At 47.1% G+C, this 23,945-nt stretch overlaps 1 protein-coding gene across 1 annotated transcript; it reads right to left on the reverse strand.

Annotated features, from left to right (window-relative positions):
• Positions 1-275: 275 nt before the first annotated feature.
• On the reverse strand, positions 276-23,245 carry LOC142490544 (immunoglobulin superfamily member 3-like). Its single transcript, XM_075592955.1, has 4 exons — positions 23,069-23,245; positions 13,638-14,015; positions 12,862-13,269; positions 276-430 (listed from the first exon to the last, which is right to left on the reverse strand). Coding segments are annotated over exons 1-4 (879 nt in total). The 5' UTR covers positions 23,160-23,245; the 3' UTR covers positions 276-428.
• Between the last annotated feature and the right edge of the window lie 700 nt (positions 23,246-23,945).

The raw sequence follows: 23,945 nt of genomic DNA on the forward strand, positions 1-23,945 counted from the left end.
ACCTCTCCTGGCCCGAGAGAAACCTGATCAATGCCCATAAACCGTAGAACATCCGGATTGCCATCGTGGCAATGAGACATATGTCGGGCCACTGGGGTGTCCGTTACTTCGCTAACACAAGTTTTCTCTTTTTATATCCCATCCCCACGACGGATAGATTACCACTTATGTAGAAATATCACTAGAGCAGATATTGTGCCCTCGGTGTGGACTGGTCACTCCACAATCATTTCCTCACTGGGGCATTTTAATAAGGGGAAAACATTCAGCCCATGGACGCTAAATGAATATTTATTATTATTGAACGATGATACAACGGCTGAAGTCTTAGAGGAGTTGATGCAATATTTCAACATTAACTCCACTCCTGACGTTCCCCACTCCACTGTATGGGAAGCTGTAATCAGCGGGAAATTAAAGCTTTGTCCTCCTGGAAAAGAAAGCAGGAAAACAAAATCAAATTGATGCCCCTACTAACAAACTAGAACACTTAGAAAAGCTTCATAAAAGCACTCCAACAAAACAGATTAATAGCCAAATTATACAAACAAGAGGTGAATTAAACCAATTCTTAGCCGCGAGAGCAGAGAAGGCCATTCGCTGGACAAAACAACAATTTTATGATAAAAGTGATAAAGCAAACACAATGGGGCCTATGCAGAGAGCAGCGAATTTGAAAAATGGCGAATTTATTAAAAAGTAGCTTTTTTGGAGAGTTTTAATCTCCATATGCAGAAAAGTGCGAATTCTGCTATGTTTAACATGGATGCGTGTGGCGAGTTTAAATTGGTGAGATGCGCGCTTCAGAAACTTGTAAAAACAAATGCGCGCCTTTTTTTTCCCTTTGCAATGGCCGCGAGCGGCCGCTTCTTGCCAATTTTTTTTGGCGAGGGAAAAAGGAGACAATAGCGCCATTTTATTGGCGCGAACAGCCGCTAGATGCCGTTCGCGGCTCTCTGCATTAGGATATTTTTAAAACTGGCGAGATTTAGGTTCTCGCCAGCCGCGAGGCGAGTTTTACAAATAGAAAAGAAAAATTGGCGCGTTTTTCGGAAATCTCCATTTTCTGCTGTTTTCTGCGCGATTATCTCCAAAAAATGGCGAATTTCGAAATAGCGCTGCTCTCTGCATAGGCCCCAATGTTGGCAAATAAACTAAAAGTAAAGCAATGCCTATCTAGAACGCTCAGTATTCGCACGCAGAAGGGGGCATAACCTATGGTCCTGAACATATCTGCTCCGAGTTCAGATTTTTATAGAGCTTTTACAACTTACCGAGAGACGAACGGAGATCTCGGAACCTCAATTATCAACAGACATTGATTCGTTCTTATCCAAATGCTATCTTGCAAAACTTTCAGGTGAAGATATTTTACCGCTAGAATCTCCAATTTCACAACTAGAGATATCTGATGAGATTAAATCCCTTAAAGGGATGAAACGCTCCTGGTCCGGATGGATTTTCCAATCTCTATTATAAAAATTTTGCAATTATCCTTATCCCCCAGCTCACCAAATTATTTATCATCTTTCAAACAGGACAAGCCCCTCCTAAAACAGTGCTGCAGGTGTCAAAAGTGATTATTCCCAGAGGTAAAGACCCCCTAAATTCCTCCAATTACAGACCTCTACTAAATACATATAGCCTGGCCTTCGGCAGCTATGTATTCTTCTGGGCCTTTCCTCTGTCAGTCCTGTAAGAACAGGCAGTGGAAAGGTTCATTCCTTCAGTTGGTCTGTTTTGCATTTCAGCTGTGAGTATGTAGCAATATTCAGGGGCAGACCTAAGGAACCTGTGAGCATGTTAATCCAAAGGGTGGATATGGGTTGGAACACCCCCTGATGTGTGTGAGTCAATCGGTATCCAGCTTTGAGTTGTAATGATTTAAAGCTAGAGACACTCCCTGAGGATATTCAAATTGAGACATATTCCCAAATTCAGTTAGTGATCAGTTAGTCTAGAGAGAGAGCTGAGAGAGATAAGAAGCTAAGAAGAGGTCTCCCCCTCTTGCCCCACCTGGGTAAGGAGGGGGGGGGGGAATTCAAGCTGCCATGAGCAGAGAGGCAGAGATTACACCATGCCTGTGATATCATTCTGTATGCTGTCAGCACACCTATGCTGAATAAAGATCCACAGAAAAGAAGCTGCTGTGTGTCTCCCTGTTCCTGTGTCTGGAGAATGGAGTGTCAGTGGGGGTCTCTCCTCTGGAGACCCCAGGGGATCCCTGCTGGCTGGAGGTGCTGTGCATCCTGAAAGAACAAGGTAACCTGTCCCACACCACACCTCCTCTCCCTGTCCTAGGTTCTCCCCACAACACCGTGGAGCACTCAGCCCTCCTGTTTACCAGCAGGTCACAGCACCCAGACCACTCAGAGTGACCAGAAGGAGTGTACACCCCAATCTCATGTCGGGTGGGGTACCGTAGAAGGGTTATATTTGGAGGCGCTGCTGAGATGAGGACAGCTCCCCAGGACAGGACAGATTTTTCAATGGGTGTTGGAGCAACGTATTGGAGGTAGGTTGATCCTAGATAATAGTAGCCGTATTGGCTCCGGATCAGACGATATCTTATATACCAGATATATCTGTATTAGAACACTGGTATCAGGACAACACAGAGATCCTGATGTGGATTCCTGTCTGGACTACCTGATTTCCAAACATGGCAGAAAGAAGCAGAAAACATTTTTTCTAGTGAATTTGAGGGAGAAAGCAGTACAACACAACCAGATATCTCAAAATTCTTCACTGAACTTGACAACACCTATAGACAACGCCTAAGGGCATGGTGGGAAATATTTAGCTTTGAGAACTACTTGGCAGCAGAACTGATTCCCAGAGGCTTACGTGCTAACGTCGCCCCAGCTCACAACATAGTGGACGCTGACTTCATCAGGTCATGGGAACTTGTCTTGAAACAATGCTCGATCATGCTCATGAATTTACTTTTAGAATTCCAAAAGGAGAAATTAAAAAACATTGAAAGTGAACTAGAGCAGAGACTGTTGGAGGTTGATTCGTGGAGACCGAACCCTAAATTCAATGAACTTGAGAGCAAACTAGAGACAAACTTAGACAAGTTCGCTAAAGAACTCAAAGAAAGGAAACGCATCAAGTATGCGAGGGATAAAAAAGATTTCCAGGAAAATAAAATCTTTTGTTACAACCTGACCAAAAAGAAGCCCAAAACAAAACCACCTGAGCAGACATCATCCACTGAATGGGAAATATCAGACAGTGAAGAGGAAAGATCAAATTCACTACTAACCGAGGGTATGACACATCAGCTTGCCTCCACAACACACACTCTACCCCCGCCCCAGGTCCCTTTTTTAGATCAGCACAGAACGGCACAAGTCCTAAGAGAAAAAGGAAAACCCGAAGAGGGAAAGGTCTGGGTGTTGCGAAGTCGAGTGTCAGGGTCACAGTACCAGAAGAAGAGGGGGAAGTCCCCGAGATACTAGACAGTACAAAACTACAGATAGTGAATATGTCAGATATGACCTTAAACGAACATCATCTCAAGCTATTGAGTAAAGGCCTCTCCTACTCACCCACCACAAATATGGATCTATTCGAATGGGTCAAAGACACCAACCTTTTCGGAAGGAAATTAAAACTCCACAAATTCTTCCGAATGAGGGAAATCAGAATAGCCAACTCTCTGGAAGTGGCACCCCTTGAAACCCAAGATATGGAGATACAACATGACTTAGAAGCACTACTAGAGGAGAGTGATAGAACCCCGGGGGAGGGTCCATTCACTGACCTCCGACCAACCTCTAAATTCATACCTTTCAGCGAAAACTTCGCCAATATTGACGTATTCGTCGACCTAGTCACTAAAGATTTAGAAAATCTCAAACAGGGCAGAGTACCTAACAACCTGACGACCGAAGAGAGAAAAGCACTCAAGGAACTAGCCACCAATGACAACATAGTCATAAAACCATCGGACAAGGGGGGGAACCTGGTCATTCTCAACAAAAATGCATACAAAAAGGAGAATATGAGACTTCTATCCCACCCAAATTGCTATGAAACATTGGAAGGGGATCCAACTATGAAATACAACACCGAACTAAATATCCTCCTCCAGAAAGGCCTAGAAGACAAGGTCATTGATAAAAACGAACAAGCATACATTTGGGTCAAAACACCTAAAATTGCCACCTTCTACAGTTTACCAAAACTGCATAAGAAAAAAAAAACCCCTCCAGGCAGACCCATCGTGTCAGGAATAGGGAACCTGACCGAAAGGGCAAGCTCCTATGTTGATAGAGTACTTAGGCCCTTTGTGATGGCACTACTATCCTACCTAAAGGACACTAAGGATGTCCTTAAAAGACTGGACGATGTATGCATCAGCGAAGATACGATTCTAGTGTGTCTAGACGTGGAGGGACTGTACACCAGCATTAACCATGAGTATGGCCTAATGGCTGTTTCCCACTTCCTGAAAACTAGGGGTGGCTGGTATGCTAAACATAACACCTTCACTCTGGAATTACTCAAGTTTGTACTGACACGTAACTATTTTCTCTTTGACAAAAAAATCTATCATCAAACAAGGGGCACGGCAATGGGCACAAAATGTGCCCCTACCTATGCCAACCTCTACCTGGGATGGTGGGAATCCCAGGTAGTATTCACTGAAGATCTGGAGGCATACACAGAGCACATTGACCTCTGGGTCCGCTACATCGACGATGTGTTTGTCCTGTGGCGAGGCCCAGAGGAAACCCTCAAAGAGTTCATCAGTATACTCAATACTAATTTGTACAATCTTCACCTAACACTGGAATATAATAAGGACACCATGTGCTTCTTAGACCTACAGATTTCCAGGGGCCCTGGTGGCTTCCTCCACACCACAATCTACCGCAAGGCTACAGCCACTAATAAGCTCCTTTAAGCAAGCAGCCACCACCCCAGAGCTCAGATCAATGCCATACCGACAGGTCAGTTCCTCCGATTAAGAAGAAACTGCAGCACTGATCAGGAGTTTGACCGACAGTCAAAGAGTATGACACAACGCTTTGTGGATAGGGGGTACAGCCGTAAGTGCATTAAAAAGGCCTTTAAGAGAGCAAAATACACCTCACGTAAATCCCTCATCATGGACAAACCACCATGTCTGAGGGACAGAGTTATACGCTTCATAGGCACTTTCAACCGGGAATGGCCCCAGGCAAGAAATATTCTGAGAAAACATTGGCACATTCTGAGAGCAGATGACCTTCTGAAGGGAGTAACCAATGATTATCCGTCCATGACCAGCAGACGAGCCAAGAATCTGCAGGACCTACTGGTCCACAGCCACTTTGTGGATGAGACACTGAGAACATGGCTGCCACCCAAATCCACGGGATCCTACACTTGCCAACGATGCAAGGCCTGCCAGTATATGAAAACTACTAAACAATTTGGGAACTGGAACAACACAAAGTTATACCAAATACGCAGCTTCATCAACTGCCTCAGCACGGGTGTCATATACCAAGGCAAGTGTACGTGTGGGAAAGTGTACGTGGGAAAGACTAGCAGGTGTCTCAAACAGAGGGTGCTTGAGCACATAGGCACCGTCAGGAACAAGGCTGACAAACCCCTGTCGAGACACGTCAACCTGTGTCATGGCGGGGACCTGAAAGCTGTCACCTTCTGTGGAATTGACCACCTTACTAGGGGACAAAGAAGGGGAGACTGGGACAAAGCTCTCCTCCAAAAGGAGTCCAAATGGATTTACACACTTGGGACGCTATCACCTAGAGGTCTCAATGAGGGATTCCTGTATACTCCTTTTCTGTGACAGCCCCCACCCCTGAGGCAGCTGCCACTACTCTCCATAGCTGCATCTATGACACAGACCATATCTCCACTCTCACTTTCCCCCTGTACACCACTCCCCCATCCCATCACTAATACCCCCACTCATCCTACTTGCTCTGCCATCACGGTATCAGGCTACTCCATAGTCCTGTACATTGATCACTACCACCTAACAGTGGTGACATTACTTCAGGTAGGGCATCTCTGAACCCTCACACAATCATAACATGACTATTTATTAGGCATCTCTTTGACACTACCCCTGCAGCACAGAATGAGCCTATTTCTGCTCTACTGTGCCTCTATCTGACAAGAAGTAATAACAAGACAACACAACAATCAGATCTTTAATACATAGTGTGCTAGGTATGCAGTTATTAACTTTGGCATACTCACTGTGTTCCTGCAACAGCACCAAGCACACCTCAGCGCACCAGGGGTTAATCCATGACGTCATCTCTCTGGAGGCCCTATATATACCTGCCTACCTGCAGGGTTCCCTTAACAATACTTACCATTCGCCTTGAGAAAGCCTCTCGCGAAACGCGCGCGTCGGCTCCTATCTCCCACGTGCACGCGCAGACCAGTGACTGCCTCCGCATTATGTGTCTCTTACCGCGAGTTCATGCGGCAGCCTGCTCGCTCGTGCAGGATATACAGGGTAAAAGTGCCCCGATGGTCACTTTAAGCCTCCAATGTGCAGTGTTTATAAAGTAAGTGCTCACTATCCATAGGTGTACTGATTTTAAGTTACCTGCAGTACTACTCTAGCTGCGCTGCTGTATACGGTATTTCAGACAGCAGCACATAAGGTTTACTTATTGTGCAAACCCTCAGCTTACCCTCTGATATAATACCAGCATATATCCTCTACCTACAGTGTCTCCCTGATAAAGGTTCCTATTACCTTACCCTCCGCTCACAGTCAGTGTAACCTACCTGTTACACACAGTCAAGGAGGTTAATGCAGGACACATATCCCTGCAGTACAGCACATTAAGGTTACCTCAGGTCATTCTGAAACTTAGATAGATACATCCTTACTCACAGAGTGTTAATATAGCTGATAGCACACACGACCACTGATAATCACAATACATTTGCTTCCAGTGTTTATCAGTAACTACAAATCACACTTACCACCACACTTATGGGTTCACGCAGATCCTGCCATTAAGTGATATGTAGTCTCAGTACCCACTTGAGCACACCTATAAGCACGCACTTACCACACAGGTCCACATCAGGATCTCTGTGTTGTTCTGATACCAGTGTTCTATTACAGATATATCTGGTATATACGATATCGTCTGATCCGGAGCCAATACGGCTACTATTATCTAGGATCAACCTACCTCCAGTACGTTGCTCCAACATCCACTATTTTAATATATGATGCAACCAATAAAGATTATGTTTTAAATCACTCACTAATCATCAGAGCGCGAACCTGAGTGCTATACAGGGTTCTCTCTCTATTTGCTCACTACTGTATGTACACCCTAAGCACCGTTCACCACCCCATTTTATTGTGGCTGCAGCAGGGGCCCCCTACTGCTTTTACAGGTTTTTCAATGGGACAGGTTTTCAACGACAGAGGACCATGCAGCCGTTTCAAAGACTTTGTATGCAGCACAGAACAGCAGCCATAGACTCTGCCGTGAGGGAACCCCTCCTTGAAGCTCCCCCAGGGAGGTGGTTACCCTAATGAAGAAGACCTTGCTGTGGCACCATTCCTGGCGGCTATGCACCAGGGAGCATACGTCTTTACATGCCTTTACATGCTCTAAGATTGCATAGGGACCTCTGTGCACCCATCTACATTACCAAGAAGAAAATAGGGGCCGGTTCCTGAGGCTTCACCGGGTAGCTAGCTGCCTATTAATGGCACTGCAGCAGGGGCGACTTCCCTGAGGCACCCCCCAGGGAAGAGTGGGCACCCTACTTTAATCCCACCACGGAGAATGAGGGGGACAGGGAACTCTGGGATTACGCCTATGCCCCCTGTGCACCCCATCTAAGAAGAAAAAAGGGAGACAGATCCCTGATGCTTCACCGGGGAGCTGACGGTCCCTTAATGGCACTGCAGTTGGGGCGGCAGACCTGAGGCTATACCAGCGAAGTGTGATGACCCTTCTGCACCCCAAAACGAAGAGAGAGGTAAGGGGGCAGAGACTACATGGGAAATGTCTGTAGGCCCCTGTGCACCCAGCAGTAAGAGTTACTGCCGTCCCTGTGCGAGGCGTTCCCTGTTGATACCCCAGGGTGCATGAGACTCAAATATTACAGGGACAGAAATGTATTTGTGGCTCCTGAATGCAAACGGAGACCACACTGTGCTGGACTATGTTCAATCTGGCGTTTCCTGCTCCTACAGGGATGTCATGTATTTTGTGCTCTCAAAATGGCGGCTCCAGCTCCTCTGGGGTCCGAATGGACACTCTTTGTGCTCAAAATGGCGCTTCCCGTCTTACCAGGGAAGCCATGTGCTGTTCTGCAAGGATTTCAGCATTTTTTGCAAGCTTGTGCTGATCTTCAGCTTGCAAGAAAATACGGGAACTGTTCAAACCCCTCCCCCTTTGCTTGCTCCTGATTGGACTATCCTATCTACCAGGGGGAGGAGCTAAGTGTGTTCCACAGAGCAACAGGAAGTGAGGGGCCAGATGCACTTCCACTTCAAACACTGGTGATTGTGTCTGCCAGGCTGACTTGCTTGCTTCACTATGAGAGAATGGGCCTGTGTGCTGAGAGGCCTGTCAGCAGCACAGAGGCTGATGACATCATTGAGGTCTCTACCATTACCTCCACCGTACCCGCGTATGCTGTGGAGCTGTAGGTTCCAGTAACTGTTGCTGGTGCCTTCCATCTGATCCACGCTGCCAGCGTGGGTGCTACACCACAGAGGTATCGGACGATGCCTCCCACGTACCCAATGCAGCTGGGATCTGCCCTGCTACTCATGGCGGTGTGCTGCTTGTCCTGTCTACGGATCCCCGCTGGGATCGCGCCCAGAAAGCTGCGGAGCTGTATTTGCTGCGTCAGCAGGAGAAGTGCCGGCCGGCACCACTCCTGATGACTGCATCAACTCCACTGTTTCTACTCCACCACCGGGAGCTAAGATGGCCGCCGAGTCGCCAGGCCAGGTGAGCTCCAGAGAGATCCAGGCCGCTCCGGTGAGTAATACCCTTCCGGTTGATCCTTCCCTCCTGACATGCAGAGAGCGGAATAAGTCCCGGGAGGCCCTTCAGGCCGTGGCGCTGGCTGAAGCCCGCTGCCGTAAGAGCAGAGGGAGGGGCATATTGAACTTGACCCAGGACTGTGCCATTGCTCATCCCGGGGAGAGTTCCCTGAACGTGCCCCTTAGAGACTTTGGTGCTGGGGGGATTGTGATGATGAGGGGATGAGTTCAATTCAATCTGAAAATGTATTGTCTCCCATCAGAGAGGAGGCAGAATGGACCCCTGTATGGGAAGGTCCTATATGTTTGGTGCTGCCGGGCACTGCTACTTTCTGCAACTTGGTGAAGTTTAGCAGAGCAGCCCGAGTAATTGTTCATAGATTTAGAAAGGTGGGCCATGAGTTCCCATATCTCCCTGAGAAATTGATGAGAAGTGTTGAAGTTCACCGATTAGAGTGGGTGAAGGAAGCCATTCTGGCCCATCTGGCACTTACTGCTGTAGTAATAGAAATAGTTCTATTCAGTCCTGTATTGCAATGTATCTGTGTAATGCAGTGTATGCCGTTATGTTATGCTGGAATGTATAGGAGGTAATGCATTTCAGCTCATGTAAATTCACAGGTATTGCACAGTATGGTAAGGGTTCTACCTACTGTAGTCCAAGCCGGGACGGTTGGAGTTTTACCAGAGGGAGTATATAGCCTGGCCTTCGGCAGCTATGTATTCGTCTGGGCCTTTCCTCTGTCATTCCTGTTAGAACAGGCAGTGGAAAAGTTCATTCCTTCAGTTGGTCTGTTTTGCATTTCAGGTGTGAGTATGTAGCAATATTCAGAGGTGGGCCTAAGCAACATTTGAATGTGTAAATCCAAAGGGTGGATATGGGTTGGAACACCCCCTGATGTGTGTGAGCCAATCGGTATCCAGCTTTGAGTTGTAATGATTCAAAGCTAGAGACACTCCATGAGGATATTCAAATGGAACATATTCCCAAATTCAATTAGTGATCAGTGAGTCTAGAGAGAGAGCTGAGAGAGAAAATAAGCCAAGAAGAGGTCTACCCCTCTTGCTCCACCTGGATAAGGAGGGGGGGGGGGAATTCAAGCTGCCATGAGCAGAGAGGCAGAGATTACACCATGCCTGTGATATCATGCTGTATGCTGTCTGCACACCTATGCTGAATAAAGATCCACAGAAAAGAAGCTGCTGTGTGTCTCCCTGTTCCTGTGTCTGGAGAATGGAGTGTCAGTGGGGGTCACTCCTCTGAAGACCCCAGGGGATCCCTGCTAGCTGGAGGCGCTGTGCATCCTGAGAGAACAAGGTAACCTGTCCCACACCACACCTCCTGTCCCTGTCCTGGGTTCTCCCCACAACACCGCGGAGCACTCAGCCCTCCTGTTTACCAGCATGTCACAGCACCCAGACCACTCAGAGTGACCAGAAGGAGTGTACCTCCCAATCTCATGTCGGGTGGGGTACCGTAGAAGGGTTATATACAGATATTAAATTATATGCCCAAATTATAGCAAATAGACTTAATCCACTGTTGTCTAAATTGATTCATCTGGACCAAGTAGAATTTATTAAAGAGAGACAGGATCTGGATAACACCAGACGTCTGGTCAACCTTACTCATATAGTTCCCCAATCCAAATCCCCGGCATTCCTATTATCACTAGATGCCGAAAAGGCTTTAACCGCCTAAACTGGCAGTTCCTGTTCGCCACCCTAAAAACCAAGGGATTCAGCGAAAAATGTATAGATATTATCAAAATTCTATATAGCTCTCCTTCGGCCACAGTCAAGACTAATGCAGCCTACTCCTTCTCATTTCCCATAAATAACGGAACTCGTCAGGGATGTCGCCTATCCCCTCTCTTATTCGCAATATCTATTGAACCATTGGAAGCCTTTATTAGAAACATCCCCAATATCTCAGGAATTCAAGTTAAAAATCAGGAATATAAGATAACTCTATTTGCCATCAATATAATACAGTCCCTCACAAAAAATGTAATCTCACTCCCTGGCGTATTTGAAAATTTGGATTCCTTTGGTAAGCTGTCAGGCTATAAAATTAATAATACAAAATCTGCAGCACTAAACTTAAATTAACCCAGCCACACAGTCAAACTGATCCAGACCGATTTTGACTTCAAATGGGATCCTCAAAAAATTAAATACCTAGGTACTCATCTCACAAAAGATTACAACACAATGTAAATTTAGCTATGCCCCTCTTTTTAAATAAGTCTACAAAGATCTGTCGGATTGGGACCCCTCCCAGATATCCTGGTTTGGTAGGATCACATCGATAAAGAGGAACATCCTGCTTAAGATGATATATTTTTGAAGTGAAACTTCATTGCGCGCACCTTCCACGCGAGAACATTTCCCTGGCAGTAAATGGACTTCTTGGTGGCGGAAGTGATGTCACTGCTGGCAGACGAGGCCATCAGCGACGTCAGTGTTGCCAGCTTGTAACAGCAAAAGCACCGGAGAGGAGGACGGCAGGGCTGTATTCTGCACAGGCGTCCCGCACATGCGCAGAGGCCCCCAGTACTCACGCCGAGCATGTGCAGAGGCCCCCAGTGCGCATGGTGAGCATGTGCAGAGGCCCCCAGTACGCACGGTGAGCATGCGCAGAGGACTCCAGAGCAGCAGCATGTGGACACACACAGACACAGAGACACACACACAGAAAGACACAAACACACAAACACACAGAGATACACACGTACAGAGAGAAGCACACAGAGACACACACGCACACACACACAGAGACACGCACAGAGACACGCACACAGAGACAACAGTTTCAGACCTGGTGGAGCCTGCCCAGCGGGAGGCAATGGGTTGCCTGGGGGACGCTGCTGCTCGTAGGCACAATTCCCATTGGCTAATTCGTATTTTATGCTCGTCCGACTTTCTGAGCTGGCTCGACACACCCTCCTCTGACATCAGCAGCCAGACGAGACCCCATTCTGATTGGCTGGCTGATTTATGATCCGGTCTCTGATTGGTCACCAGCCCCTTCTCCATGCTAGACATAGAACACTGAGGTCTATGTAAGGGGACTGGCCGATCACAGAACCAGACCATCTTGTGGTTTGAGTCGGTGAGGCGCTGGCGGGCTTTTCAATGTTGTGAATAGCAGAGCAACCGGCTTCAGTTTTGGAGCTGGAAAAGCCCACCTAGCTGAGACTAAGTCAGACGCGAGGACCAAGTTCTGAGAATAGAACTAAGCGGTCGTTGTTATGCGGTCTCCCCGAAAAGAGAACCGCGTATCCCAGGTCGATGTCCTGGTCTGGGTAAGTCTTCCGAAGCAGTCACCCTGCACCAATTTGAGGCTGGTTGCACCCCCATTAACTGTGTATTCTTTTTGTATTTTGTGTATTCATTGTGTGTCCGCGGGTTTCACCTGAATAAACTTCATTTTATTCCACTAACTTGTTTTGCCGCGTGAATGATCCCAGAAGGTATATACTGTAAGCTGTAAAAAGTGCTGGTCTCCGCTGGCAGTGATCTCATAGACATAGACATAGACATGCCCTGCTCCTGTCAGCCTCACCTCCCACTCTCTACACACGTAGCTCAGCTCCTAAGGCACCTGTAGGGCTGTGTAATGGGAAATGTAGATACATCTGGAGCTGTTTTTATATTACTCTTAAAAAGGTAGTCCCACGTTGGACCCTCCCAAAAATCTAAATTTCTTTAGGACCATAAGGCTACAAGAACTACAAGCACCTTAAGGTGCCAGATTAGTTTTTTTTAAAGCCTTCAGAGTTTACACCTTTCCTGCAACTGTAATGAATCTTTTGTTCTTACAAGTATAGTTTATATTCCCCAACACTTACACTTGTCACTTGATACCACAAGTTTTATTTCCTCTGACTCTTTCCCCTTGATGTCCGTCCATGTCCCATCAGGATCCTGGATCCATTCAGATGCCCGGCAGGAGATCTGACCCTGGTCTGATGTCTGGAGAGCCTGGATGGACAGACGGTAGACTTTGTTCCCGAGCTTGTCCAGCTGTACATCCCCGGAGGAAAAGCGCTCGGTGTAAGAGGGACCTGGGAGAAGCACAAAATCCTGGGACAGGGATATTATCTGTGTCTCACTCTCAGAGGTTAAGTGCCACGTGACAGAGAGGTGGGTGTGCTGGGAGGAAGTCGTTGATACATAGCAGAACAGGTGCAGTGGGTCCCCTTCTCTCTTCCGCAGGGCTTGAGGAAACATTCTGACCACTAGCAGGTCTGGTATCACTGGGGGGAAGAGGAGCAGCGTCAGGTCAACACAGGACAAACCCACCTTTATATTGTCATTGTCAAATAAAGATAGAACTTGCAGACAGAGAAGGAATCATGTCAACCAATCAGAGTCCTTACTGCCCTTCCTCTGCCCTCTGTAGATGAATTCATCTTCATTGTTGGATCTAGGATGAGGCTGATCGCTGGTTTTCTGCTCAGCAGATTCCTTGTATTATTTGGTAAGCTGCACAGAAGGTGCTGAATGCATCGGGGTGCAGAACATGAATTTCAGAGACTAAAAGTGACAGCTTCTTGCTGTGGTGCAAACTCCCCAATACATGAAGATATAACATGAAAAGGACCTATGTCTCATGGTTACTTACCTCTCAGATTCACCCTGCCGCTGTAGGTCCCATATAACGGTGTTTCGGTCCCGGGCGTGTAACACTCGTACTCCCCGGTGTCCATCTCCTGCAGCTGGCGGATGTGTAGGAGAGCGTGGTCACCCGCCAGGCGCTCCACGTAGATGTCCCCGCTTTGCACGCGATCGGAGAAGATAGGGTAGGTGTAGTCAGATCCCGCTGTGCCCACCAACTGCAACCCCTTCCGGGGGTAGGAAGGACGGAATACGGACCAGAGGAATTCCTGCCGGGAGGGGCCCTGGTAACCGCTCACCCGGCACCAGATACTGATGTGGGAGCCCACGGTGCGGTACAGGGGTCCCTGCTGAAGTGTCACCTCCCGCTGGGCCAACGACATGCCTTTGAGAAGGGGACATTGGCATATGTTATATGGCACAATATGAGGAGTTATAAATAGCCGATATATGGCACAATATGAGGAGTTATAGAGAGCCGATATATGGCACAATATGAGGAGTTATAGAGAGATGTTATATGGCACAATATGAGTAGTTATTGGGAGCAGTTATATGGAGTAATGGGAGAAGTTATATGGAGTAATAGAAGGAGTTATAGAAAGCCGTTATATGGCACAATATGAGGAGTTATAGGAAGCCGTTATATGGCACAATATGAGGAGTTATAGGAAGCCGATAAATGGCACAATATGAGGAGTTATATAGAGCCGATATATGGCACAACATGAGGAGTTATAGAGAGACGTTATATATGGAGCAATGGGAGTATTTATGAGGTGGGGTTACAGAGAAGTAGGAAGCGTAACAGAGAATTATTATATAGAGCCAAAGTAGGAGCTAGAGGGAATGTTATATAGGGCAATAGGAGGAGTTATAGGGAGAGGTTATATGGGGTAATATGAGGAGTTATAGGGAACGGTTATATGGAGCAATAGAATGAGTTATAGGGTGTGGTTATATGGGGTTATAGGAGGAGTTATAGGGAGAGGTTATATGGTGCAATAGGAGGAGTTATAGGAAGAGGTTATATGGAGCCATAGCTGTAGTAATATCCCCAGTACATATAAGGGAGAGAAGAAAAAAACAAACCATAAAAAACAGTGGTACGAAATGGATGTATGCAGACAAATCCCATATAATATTAAAAGTAGCTATAAAACAAACACACATGAGCTAAATCCCACTTCCGATTCCTCAGTGATGAAGCTTAAGGTGAAACGCATTTGATGAATTGTGGACACTACAGACCACCGTAGTTGAAGGAGTAAGCTTTCCACCTAGACAACCCTAACCAGCAACAGAAGCCATCAGCCCCTTGCGTGCAAGGACCAAACCGAGTCCCGAGTGAGGGGCAAGTTTTGGGAGGAGCAACCAGGGCTGTGCCCAAGTCAAGGGAGTCCCTGCATGATGCAGAAAAGGAATTAGTAATCGGGAACTGGGACGGACGTCATGCTGATACCCCACGGACAAGGGAGAGACGTTTAAAGTCCGTGCTGGAAAACTAATGCACAAGCCACTGTGTTTTGGCTTTTTGTGAGTGGGCCGTTCTATTTGTACTATATCTGCTGCTAATAAATGGTAATACACTATATCCTTCTCCTTTGTACTTGAGAAACACCCGCAGGGTCAGAGTGGAGGAATATCCTTTCAGGTGGGACTTAGCTCCTGTGAGTGTTTATTTTATAGCTACTTTTAATATTATATGGGATTTGTCTGCATACATCCATTTCTTACCACTGGTTTTTGTGGTTTGTTTTTTTCTTCTCTCCCTTATATGTACGGGGGGTGATCACCTAAACCACACGCGGGAGGACTATTTCCTTTTCATTTGGAATTTGTGGAGGAACTTAGATCACCTCCTTGGACTCTGGCTGCGGATCTCTGAGTATATACTTTACATTGCTTTTTAGAACTATTTATCCATTTTATCTACATTATTTATCCCTTGTACTTTGTTTATTTTATGTATAAAATGTGTTACCAGGAAGTAATACATTGAGAGTTACCTCTCGTTTTCAAGTATGTCCTGGGCACAGAGTTAAGACAGATAATACATGGTTACAAATACAGTTACATATGTGAGCAGGGTATACATTATATACAATGCACAGTAAGAGATAATATATATTATGGGCGTATGTAACAGTTACAGACCAGATTAAAATGTGAGACAGCCTTAGGTTTGAAAGAACTTAAACTGGTGGTGGATGTGAGAGACTCCAGTAGACTGTTCCAGTTGTGGGGTACACGGTAAGAGAAGGAGGAGCGGCCGGATACTTTGTTGAGCCTTGGCACCATGAACAGTCTTTTGGAGTCAGATCTCAGATGATAGGTGCTTCATGTGGTAGGGGTGAGGAGCTTGTTCAGGTAGCTGGGTAGCTTGCCGTAAAGAATTTAAAGGCAAGACAGGAAAGGTGAACTTGTCACGGTAGCTTATGACAGGCCGTAATTTACACCAAAAATATATATAAATATATATATACCTGGGTTTGAACTGGGACGAGACTTAGATATGATAAAATATAATTTATTCCTTGATAAAGGTGAACACACAAAATGTACAAATAACAGCAAAATATAGAAACTTCCTTAAAGATTAGGACAGAAAGCCATCAGGATTACAGACTGGGCCATTTCTTCCATATTTCAGCTGACATCACAGCAAGACAGGCAGGTCATGAAGCACATGAAGGACATGAAAACATGAAGCCTTTGCATGCAGACATGAAGACATTTGCATGAAGACATGAAGACAATGAGTAAGGGTTGACTCTGACTAATATATCATTTTAACCCTTCTCTTCACTCACGGCGCCGAGCCGTCTAGCAAAAGTCCCTTTGAAGCTTCTTGAAGCAGCTTGGGACTTCCAGTGTTTAGTGTGAAGTATAACACTTAACCATTCAGTTCCTTTGGTCACTGGCTTTTGTAAATTCCAGCAGGATGTCCTTCTTGCTTATTACCAAACAGAATGGAACCAAAATTCCATATATACTGCAAATAACTTCGTAAGTTCAGTTCATTAATACTTACTGGCAGGCGAGAAATATTAATACATTCCGTCACACCTGACGCTCCCAGAGAGACCAAACATTACAGTGTAATATTAAAATTAAGAGAGATATTAATATCTGGCCCTTCGTGGCTGTTAGAGATCAAGTGATTAGACTCCCCTGGTGGGGCATGGTGTCACGAATACACATATGTAACTCTTAGCATGTTCAGCCAAGGACATCTCATAATATTCTTATATTTAATAAGGTCACCCATTCTGATTTCCTCCTTGGGTACCCACCCTTGCCCCCATCAATAAACCCTTTGAAGCAGGGACCGCTGGGGGGGGGGTGGTTTGTCATGTTCATTCCTGCAGGAAACCTTGGTGTGTAAGTGTGAGTTTTAACGCTCACCACCCAAACAGTCCCTGGGTCCCGCATAACCAATTAGGTAATTAGCCTTTGATCAGGGCTATGTAAATTCTAGCAAGCTGTCCTGCTTGCATACAGAGGGCAGGCAGAAACAATTAGCATTCTGCCTGTACATTTCAAAAACTGCAACAGGAAGGCACTTTATCAAAAATATATGTTTCCCTTATGACAAAGTTATATTTTTAAAAGAATCCTTGGGGGTTTACGCTGAGGCTGTCCACCAAGAATCAGGGTGCTGGCTCACTCCGTTCCCAAATTACCAGTTTTCAGGGAACGGCTCCTGTTTATTCAGCACTGCATATAATATTAACCCCTTAAGTCCCAGTGTGTGTGTTATGCAGACACTGATCCAGAAACAATACATTTACACAGGGGAATAAGCATTTTCATGTTATGACAAGGGTTAAATCACATTTCTGGGCCTCAGCCCAGTTAACCCGTGGTTTCCCTGGCGAGGTTAGAGGGTGGCCAATTGGGGGGTAACCCCGTTAATCCCGGGCCAAACCCTCACGATCGTCACAGAACTTTGTGCCTAAACTCAAGTGATGACCAATCTAGTTCTTTGAGCATTTCGCAGTGATGTGTGTTGTAGTTGCTTGGTACTCAGATGGCGCTACGTAATTTTTCTTTTTGCAGTAGTAGTAGTGAGTGGTTACGTGGGGCAATAGGAGGAGTTATAGTGAGCGGTTATGTGGGGCAATAGGAGGAGTTATAGGAAGAGGTTATATGAAGCAATAGGAGATATAGGGTGCAGTTATATGGAGCAATAGAAGGAATTATATGGAGAGGTTATATAGAACAATTGGAGGATACGGCCGCACTAGGATAAAGGCGGCCGCCACTGTATATAGAGCAATTGGAGGAGCTACAGCAAGCAATTATACGGAAAGGGAGTATGTGCTATAGGGAGAGTTTATATGGAGCAGAAATAAGAGTTATAGGAAAAAGTAGTTTAATAGGGAGGCATTACATTGATCAATAGAAAGTGTTACAGGGAGCAGCTTTATGGAGTAATAGGAGGAGTTATAAGGAGAGGTTATTGGGATGGTGAAGTGGTACCCAGGCCAGTAAATAAAGGTATTATGCCCGGCTGAGTGCCCCTGAGCCATATTGGGGAAATGTGATAGTCAGCTCTCGACAGAGTAATGGCAGTAACACTTTGCTGTTAATAAAAATGTCTGTGTGTCTCCTACCAGGAATAAGGTTGCGAGAATAATGTTATTTCTACTGTAAAATTATTTCGATAGCGGTGTTTTCCTATAACTGCGCAAAATGGTTTTAAAACCCAGCAGCCCGCAGCACAGCGCAAAGCGTTTGGCTAACTTCTGCTAGGAAGGTCCTAGCGCGCTGTGAGTGCTGGGAGAGTAAAACCAGGAAAAAGGTTATAACGCAATTTTTATAAAGTTTGATAAAAATTGATGCATGAAAGTCCCCCTATTTTAATGGTTCCAACATTATAGGTGTAAGGGGATTTTCATTCAGACGGCCGGAACAGAGGGAAACACTCAAGTAGTAATTGCGGTACTTTGGAAATTTTGGCAGGTAATTCCTGAGTGGTGAGCAATGCATATGTAACTAGCCACCCCGCTGGTTTGGTTCCCCGATGTCTGGAAATGTCCATACTTGATAGCATTAGTCGACTAAAAGTGTGAAGTGGGGAGAGGTAATTCAAGTGTCCCCATCCTTAGCAAATGGCCCAGATGTCCAGCCAGCTCAGACAAAATGTCGCCAGGTAAGGGGGCTTTGTCTGGTATGCTAAGCGGCAAAGGTCGAGGTTCGTGCATGCCCTTAGCAAACTAAGATGCCCTCTGCCAGGTTTTGCCAAGTATGGGCAACGCTGGGATAGGTGGGGATATTATTCCCACGAACGAGATAGGGATTTTTACTGCATTAAATCCATGCAGCCGATCAGGAGTCAGATTCATCTAAGCTTGATATTAAACTTTGCAAACTCGTAACCCATGTCAAGAGTTCGTAAGAACTAAGGAATCCAGAACCAATTATATGGTGGTAAAACTAAATAAGCAGCTGCGGAGGAGAAACAGGGGTTGCGAGAGGTGCCCCTATCCAAAGACTGTTTTCGGATTTATTTGCGCCCAACTCCCGCTCCTGGGAAATTGTGCCTAATGACTCTTTTTCTAAAGATTTCATTTTGGAGATAGAAGATTTCGTTTTGCCCCGTCCCAGTAAGTATATTTCAAGTGGTTTTTTTTTGCAAATAATCGTGTGTGTTCATTCTGTAAATAAATTACAATTTATTTTATCTCTTTCTTTGCTCAATCAAAGGATCCGGGTATTTTGGTGTAAAAGTTCTTGTCTCCGTGACAGGTTTTTTTCTGGTGGCAGCAGTGGGATCTGATTGAGTCTATGGTATAGTATCCTGCGGGATCCTATAGCATAGCGGGAGACTCACAAAAGTTACGAGCTCACAAAGCAAGAGGTAGCATACACACGATTTGCAATTGCACGACAAATACAGTCACCCTTTTGTTCCCATAACTGTTTGCCTGTGGGTAAAACATCGACAGGCGAGCAGAATGATTCCAGACTTAGGATCGTGCCCGAATCGTTGTCCGGTGTGAGAGTTATGGACTACCGACGGCTTGTCGGTCAAAGGTACAAATGGAGGAGGAATTAGAAAGACATGAAGCAGGTATTGCTTATCCTGCGGTCATGGAGCTCGTAACTGCAGCCGCAGTGATTACACTTCAGCCCGAGGTTTAAGAGGCTGATCCAGCCCTGGAGGGAGATGGACATGGGGAGGAAGAGTTTGCACACTGGGTTAATGGTGAAGGACTTGTTCTTGGAGATGCGGGAGGTATTTTGCCAACAGTTCCAATAGTCCCCGTTGCTACTGGACTCGCTAACTCTGGACTCACAGCACTTCTTGCCTCATGGGGGAAGGAGCTACAGCAGATGAGAGAATTTGCATGCTGGCAGCTCTACACGGACAAGTGTCCCCTCACTCTCACTTGGTCAATTGTGAGCAAGCTGTCCCTCAAGTTAATCACCAAAGCTTCAACAAGTTTGTCTGTGGCACAGACAAAATCGACCGTTTTATATCAGACTTTGAAACTCAGTGTCTGAGATACCGGTTGTCACAACGGGACTGGGTGCTGCGGATGCACCCCTTGTTGTCTGAGATTTCTAAAGAGACCCTGCAGGGCGTCCCACGAGAAGATCGGGATGACTATGAACATGTCAAAACTTTGCTGCTGTTGCAGAATGCCCTCACCCAGAAGACTACCGAGGCAAGTTCAGGACAGGGAAGCATTATCTCAAGGAGTCCTATGTCAAATTTGGTGCCCGCATGGCATGGCATGGCAAGGCACTCAGTGGGTGGAGGGTTATGGTGCTACAAAATACCACACTTTGCTGGACTTGATTTTCCAGGAGCAGTTACTGCAGCAGTGTCACTCGGACGTGTGGGCATGGGTCTTTGACCGTAAAACTAATACCCATGTGGAAGCTGCAAGAATGGCTGATGAGTATGTATGCAGTCGCTTCCTAATAGATGAGGAAGTGGCTCCCAAGAAACTGGTTGTAACAGACAAGGGAGCCATGCAGACTCCTCAGTGGGTACACAAGTCTGCAGCAGAGAACGGCGTATCAAATCCTGCAGAGATGCTATCTCTGCAACAAAGTGGGTCACATCAGACCTGACTGTCCGGACTGTGCCAAGTCCGGTGGACCCCATCAGGGGAAACATTCTCCAGCTGTGAGGCCAGTCGCCCATGTGCGACTGGCACACACAGAGGAGTCAAGCACATCCACGGAATCAACCCACAGAGGGACGTCCGTGGAGAGATCTGCGCTTTCCACCCTGGGACCAGCAGTGGAGAAAGAGGGACAGCAGGTTGCATCAGTCAGGATGCAGCCCAGCAATGTCCAGCAGAAACATTTGCGAAGAGTGACCATAGGAGATCGCCAAGCAGCAGGTTTGCTGGACTCTGGTGCCACTGATACCCTGGTCTGACCTGATATGGTCCAACCAGAGTATTTGCTCCCGGGCACCGGGATGCAAGTGACCATGCCAGATAGGGGACCACGGCCACTCCAGGTTGCCATTGTCTTTTTGGATTGTGGTGCCAGATGTGGCATGAGTGAGGTGGGGGTATTGTCTGGGTTAGATGCCACAGTTTTGCTCGGCAATGACCTGGGACATGTAACCTGTGTGTTCAGAGCAGAGCTGGCTCCTGTTGCAGCAACTACTAGGAGCCAGTCATCAGGGATCTCAACAGAACCAATCCCTGTCCCCCTGCATTTGGGACCAACAGTTCCAGCGGTGTCAGCGGAGACCAGACAGGTAACCCAGACTGAGTCGTGACCAGAGACTGACTTACTGTTCCTTTACCTGTTCCTGTTCCCCCTGACTTAGAGACTAAGGGTGGACGGTTAGTGTTAGGAAGAGGGTTTAGGGATGCGTTGAAAGCTGACCCCAGCTTGGAAGGTATGAGACTTCGGGTGTCCGTCTCGAGAAAGTGAGCAGAGTCTGGAGCAGAGAACGGCGTATCAAAAGCTGCAGAGATGCTATCTCTGCAACAAAGTGGGTCACAACAGACCTGACTGTCCGGACTGTGCCAAGTCCGGTGGACCCCATCAGGGACAACGTTCTCCAGCTGCGAGGCCAGTCACCCGTGTGCGACTGGCACACACAGAGGAGTCAAGCACAGCCACGGAATCAACCCACAGAGGGACGTCTGTGGAGAGATCTGCACTTTCCACCCTGGGACCAGCAGCGGAGATAGAGGGACATCAGGTTGCATCAGTCAGGATGCAGCCCAGCAATGTCCGGCAGAAACATTTGCGAAGAGTGACCAATGGAGAGTGACCAAGCAGCCGGCTTGCTGGACTCTGGTGCCACTGATACCCTGATCTGACCTGATATGGTCCAACCAGAGTATTTGCTCCTGGGCACCAGGATTCAAGTGACCATGTCAGATGGGGGACTGTGGCCACTCCAGGTTGCCCGGGTGTTTTTTGATTGTGGTGCCGGATGTGACATGAGGGAGGTGGGAGTATTGTCTGGGTTAGATGCCACAGTTTTGCTCGGCAATTACCTGGGACATGTAACCTGTGTGTTCAGAGCAGAGCTGGCTCTTGTTGCAGCAATTACTAGGAGCCAGTCATCAGGGATCGCAGCAGAACCAACCCCTGTCCCCCTGCATTTGGGACCAACAGATCCAGCGGTATCACCGGAGACCAGACAGGTAACCCAGACTAGGGAGCAAGGTTCTACCGGCTTAGATAGAGTCTGGACAGGTAGAAGATGGCTAGTGGTACTAAGGGAGAATAGGCAGCAGTTATTGCAGGTAGCCCATTCCATTCCACTAGCGGAGCATCAGGGGGTCACTGTGATGAGAGCTCGGCTGTTGCAGCCTTACTCCTGGCCGGAGGCATCTGCGGCTTTGGCAGATTTCTGCCACCCTGGTGATGCCTGCCATCCAGTGGGTAAGGTGGGTGATTGTGTGCCGATTTCCTTGGACTATTTACCGTAATGGGGAACCTGTTTCAGAGAGTAGCTCAGGCAGTGCAAGGTATCTTTGCTAGGATAGGTTTTCCTAGAGGGATGCTAGTTAAGTTAGGGTGCCGGGTAAGTAGGCAGCCAGGAGCAGCAGCCACGGGTAAGTTAGAACAGCATAAGGATCTGTTCTCAGTCCAGCCGGTAAGAATGGCTGAGGTGTTGTACCAACGGCACAGGGTGGGTAGAGGGCATCTGTAGCCTGAACTAACTATGGTTGAGGCAATAGTACAGTGGCCCATCCCCAAGACTAAGAAGCATATACACACATACACACACACACACACACACACACACACACACACACATATACACATACACACATACACAAACACACACACACATACATGTCAGTACATTGCTGCAGCTTACCGAATTAACCCCTCCCAGTACCCGTATTATTAACCCTTCCTCTGCCACAGTCCTGCAGAGCACCATTGCAGCTGATGCATGTTAACCCTTTCTGTGCAGTGCTTGGCTGCCAGACTTACCTGTGCATAAGAGGAGTGCGGTGGTGAGCAGCCAGCTCTGGGTGCTGGGGGGGAGACCGTCACACATGCTGCCTCTGGATATTCTGCTCATTGCTGAGTCTTTGGCTGGTACCCATGTGCCGCCTTATATCCCCTCCAGGGGCGAAACCTCAGCCCTGTCCCATCCCCTCCTCCCCCCCCACCAAGGGTCAGATAGTACTGATGGGATTAGGGCAGGGCTGAGGACCTCTAGGACTTCACGGCTCAGCCAATGGCAATGGATGTGACCTGCCTACCTCTAAGACAGCTCAAGGGATGAGTGCATGGATACAGAGCCGACACCACTAGGACAAGACGGGAGAAGTATTGAGTGGAAAAAATAATAAGTTGTGGTACTGTGGGTTTTACCATAAAAATACAGTATACCCCCCAGTATCATCCCACTTCAGAGGCTAGTTCATGGATCCAACTACTAGACATGCTAGAGAAATTCTAAAGTTGCATTTACAGTCACATGAGCAGACATATTTAAGAGACCCACCCCAAAAATCAAATCAGATCACTAAATCTGTCGTTATACTGCTCCGGCAAAGTTTATTAAAACAAAAACCGCACGGCAGGATGCGTGGCGGCAGCGTGGAGGAGCGTTGAGTAGCGGCCCGTTCGCGTGACGTCGGTGACGTCAGAGTCACGTGCGCGCCCGGCTTCCCCGACTCCCCTGAAGGTTTGAAGTGAGGTAAGCGGGGGAGCGGGGAAGCAGAGGGGCACAGCAGGAGCAGCTAGGGAGTCGGGAAGGGGTATAAATTGCACGCGGATTGGAGGGTTGAGGAACGGAGGGGACGTGGCTGGATGCGGCTGGCGCGCTGACTATTCTCAGCACCAGCCAGGGTAAGTCCCG

Source organism: Ascaphus truei, chromosome 3, assembly GCF_040206685.1.
Source record: "Ascaphus truei isolate aAscTru1 chromosome 3, aAscTru1.hap1, whole genome shotgun sequence".
Classification (NCBI taxonomy): Eukaryota; Metazoa; Chordata; class Amphibia; order Anura; family Ascaphidae; genus Ascaphus; species Ascaphus truei.